At 52.3% G+C, this 3,384-nt stretch overlaps 1 protein-coding gene across 1 annotated transcript in view; it reads left to right on the plus strand.

Moving 5' to 3' along the window:
- LOC108671346 overlaps nucleotides 1-2,142 on the plus strand; it is a gene marked incomplete at its 3' end in the record, with an annotated part of 4,479 nt that extends 2,337 nt beyond the window's left edge. The window contains 4 exon segments of the mRNA XM_047885130.1: nucleotides 208-324; nucleotides 608-800; nucleotides 1,444-1,638; nucleotides 1,986-2,142. Coding sequence (XP_047741086.1) covers nucleotides 208-324; nucleotides 608-800; nucleotides 1,444-1,638; nucleotides 1,986-2,142 — 662 coding nt within the window.
- Between the last annotated feature and the right edge of the window lie 1,242 nt (nucleotides 2,143-3,384).

Genomic DNA, 3,384 nt, shown 5'->3' on the forward strand with positions numbered 1-3,384 from the left:
TGCCCCTAACATGCCCCTAACATGTCCCTAACATGCCCCTAACATGCCCCTAATATGTCCCTGTAACATGTCCCTAACATGTCCCTAACATGTCCCTAACATGTCCCTAACATGCCCCTAACATGTCCGTAACATGCCCCTAACATGTCCCTAACATGTCCCTAACATGCCCCTAACATGCCCCTAACATGTCCCCAACACGTGCAGACACCCTGATGCAACGCTGGAGTACCGGGCGCTGGAGAACGCGCTCTACAAGACACAGCGACGCACGCGACCTGCGCAGCCCACCTGTCTGGCCGACCTGCGCGACCTGCCCAGCAGGTGCGTGCTTAAGCAGGTCATACATCTCGTACACGAGGCTGTATACCACACAATACATACTGTATACACTTCATCATAATACACAGCCTACCTGCCTGGCCGACCTGCGCGACCTGCCCAGCAGGTGTGTGGTTAGACAAGTCATTCTTCTCATACACGAGTCTCTATACCACACAATGAATACTGTATACACACGCATCTTAGAGACGTGTCTGTATACCACAGTCTGTAACGCCCCCCTGCCGCCTGTAACGCCCCTTGTAACGCCTCCCGTCCCCCACAGGTACATGTCCACGCTGCGCGGGACGCCCTTCTTCAGCAGGAGAAGCGACGCGGGCCAGAGCCTCGTGTTCGTGTCCCCCGACGTGGGGGCCCACGCACGTCACTGCAAGGTCCTCTTCGTCGACGCCTCCTACAGGGCCGTCCCGGGGCTCTTCAGCTGCCTCGTCACGCTACACGTCCCCGTCAGCAGTCAGGTGCGTGTTCCCGTGGTCCCTGCACGTCCCCGTCAGCAGTCAGGTGCGTGGTCCCGTGGTCCCTGCACGTCCCCGTCAGCAGTCAGGTGCGTGGTCCCGTGGTCCCTGTACGCGGCGCTATCATCAAGGGCTTACTTTCGAACTAAGCCCTTCTGTACGCGGCGCTATCATCAAGGGCTTACTTCCGAACTAAGCCCTTCTGTACGCGGCGCTATCATCAAGGGCTTAGGTACTTTCAGCCCTTCTGTACTGAAGGGCTTAGTAAACTTGTCCGAAGAGTCTGTACTCTGGCCGCGGCTCGGTTATTAAATAGGGGAATCCTGTACAGTCTCCCCTTTCTTTCGTTGTAATATGTCATTATTTTGGAGGTCTCACTCTCAAAGTTGGGAGCCAGTCCATTTATCATCTTCCAAGTGTACAGTATGATATACCTTTCCCTTCTTCTCTCCAGTGAGTACAGTTCCAGGTGTTTCAGCCTTCCCCAGTAGTTAAGGTTCAGCTCCCTCATGCCGCTGATCCAGCTCCCTCATGCCGCTGATCCAGCTCCCTCATGCCGCTGATCCAGCTCCCTCATGCCGCTGATCCAGCTCCCTCATGCCGCTGACCTCCCCTGCAGGCCACTGACCCCCCTCCTCCCCTACAGACGGTGCCCGCGGCCTACTGCCTGCTGGGGGGCAGGACGGAGCAGGACCTGGCGCCCCTCGTGCAGCACCTGAAGGAGACCCTCGCCCTCGCCCCCGCCCTCCTCGTGTGCGACTTCCTCCTGCCGCTGCAGCGCGTCCTCGCCAGGGCCTTCCCCCAGGCCCGCGTCACCGGGTCCTTCTTTCACTACACCCAGGTGCTGGGGGTGACGGGGGTGCTGGGCGTGCTGGGGGTGCTGGGGGTGACGGGGGTGACGGAGGTGCTGGGGGTGACGGGGTGCTGGGGTGACAGGGGTGGAGTTACGGGTGCTCAGGGGTACTGGTACGGGTGGGGGGGGCAGGGGGTGTGGGATTGGGGTTACAGATGCTGGGGGATGCTCGAAGGTACAAGTGCGGGGGAGGGGCATGGGGGGCACTAGTGCAGTAAAGCCTAGGGCCCGCGGGACGGGGAGTGTGACAACCGACACCGCTGGGTCTCGTGGCCCAAATAGATGCAGGCTGTGGCCCCCCATACGCCCCATATTTAACCCCCTCCCTCCCGCAGGTGGTGTGGAAGAGGACCCAGGTGCTGGGGCTGGCGTCGCTGTACCACACGGACCACCTGACGGGGCGTGTGGTCCGCAAGGCCCTCGCCCTGCCCCTCCTGCCGCCCCACATGATGGCCCAGGGCCTCAGCGACGTGGAGGAGGACGCCAGGGAAGGTGGGGCCCAGGGTGTATATGTGGGGCCTTGTGTGGAGGCCATCTGTGTGAGGCTCTTTGTGTGAGGCTCTTTGTGTGAGGCCCTTTGTGTGAGGCCCTTTGTGTGAGGTCCATCTGTGTGAGGCTCTTTGTGTGACGCCATTTGTGTGAGGCTCTTTGTGTGACGCCATTTGAGTGAGGCTCTTTGTGTGACGCCATTTGTGTGAGGCTCTTTGTGTCCTGTAAAAGATCTAATTGAAGGCACCTGAGATGGTGCCTTTAATTTTTTCTTTTATTTATTTATTCGTGCCCAATATCTATTAATTATTATTATATTATATATTACAATATTGTTTAGTATTTTTATTCTACTTGGTGCCCAAGTAGAACAGACAAGAAGTGGGCGACTCGCAGAGATGGAGCGTGAAATATCTAGCAAAAATGCGCGGTGAATGACTTTCTTGCCAGTATATAGGTATAGTGTGCTGTACATATGTTGTATAAAACTGGGTGATACCGTATAATATGTATAAAACTGGGTGATACCGTATAATATGTATAAAACTGGGTGATAATAAAACTGGGTGATACATATGTTGTATAGTGTGTGATACCGTAAGGTAAAATATAGGTTACTTTGAATCCCGGGGTAACTTTGACCATTTTTCATTTTTTAACAAAAAAACCCTAAAATTCATAAACTATTTGACATAGAAAATTTAGTTTGTGTGATACACATGTTGTCTAAAACAGGGTGCGTACTGGTCATGGAAAACCTGGAAAATCAGGGAATTTGACTTTTCATTTTCCAGGCCTGGAAGGTCATGGGATTTAATTAAAAGTTATATAAAAGTCATGGAATTTGCAAATAAATGGAGAAAAAAGAAAGTGTTTTCCTATGCTGCGTGTGTTAACCCATTAATGCCGAGCGGTTCCATTTGGAACCAGCATGGAGAAATGGATTCATAATAAAATTGTGAGATCAAATAAATATACAAGTGGATGCGTATGTTTGATACACATATTGTACATGTTCTGAAAAAGTTCTCTTTTCAGTTAACATTCAAAGATTACTAGAACCTGGTCATGGAAAAGTCATGGAATTTTTTTTCTGAATACCGGTACGCACCCTGCCAAAAGCCATCTTAACAGAATTTGTAACATAAAAAAGAATTATAACAGAATTTATAACATGTGATATAACTGCCAGTATCTGACCCCTGCCCCCATCACCCATTACCTCCCACCCCCCATTACCTCCCA

This window comes from Hyalella azteca, unplaced genomic scaffold, assembly GCF_000764305.2.
Source record: "Hyalella azteca isolate HAZT.00-mixed unplaced genomic scaffold, Hazt_2.0.2 contig17021, whole genome shotgun sequence".
Lineage (NCBI taxonomy): Eukaryota > Metazoa > Arthropoda > Malacostraca > Amphipoda > Hyalellidae > Hyalella > Hyalella azteca.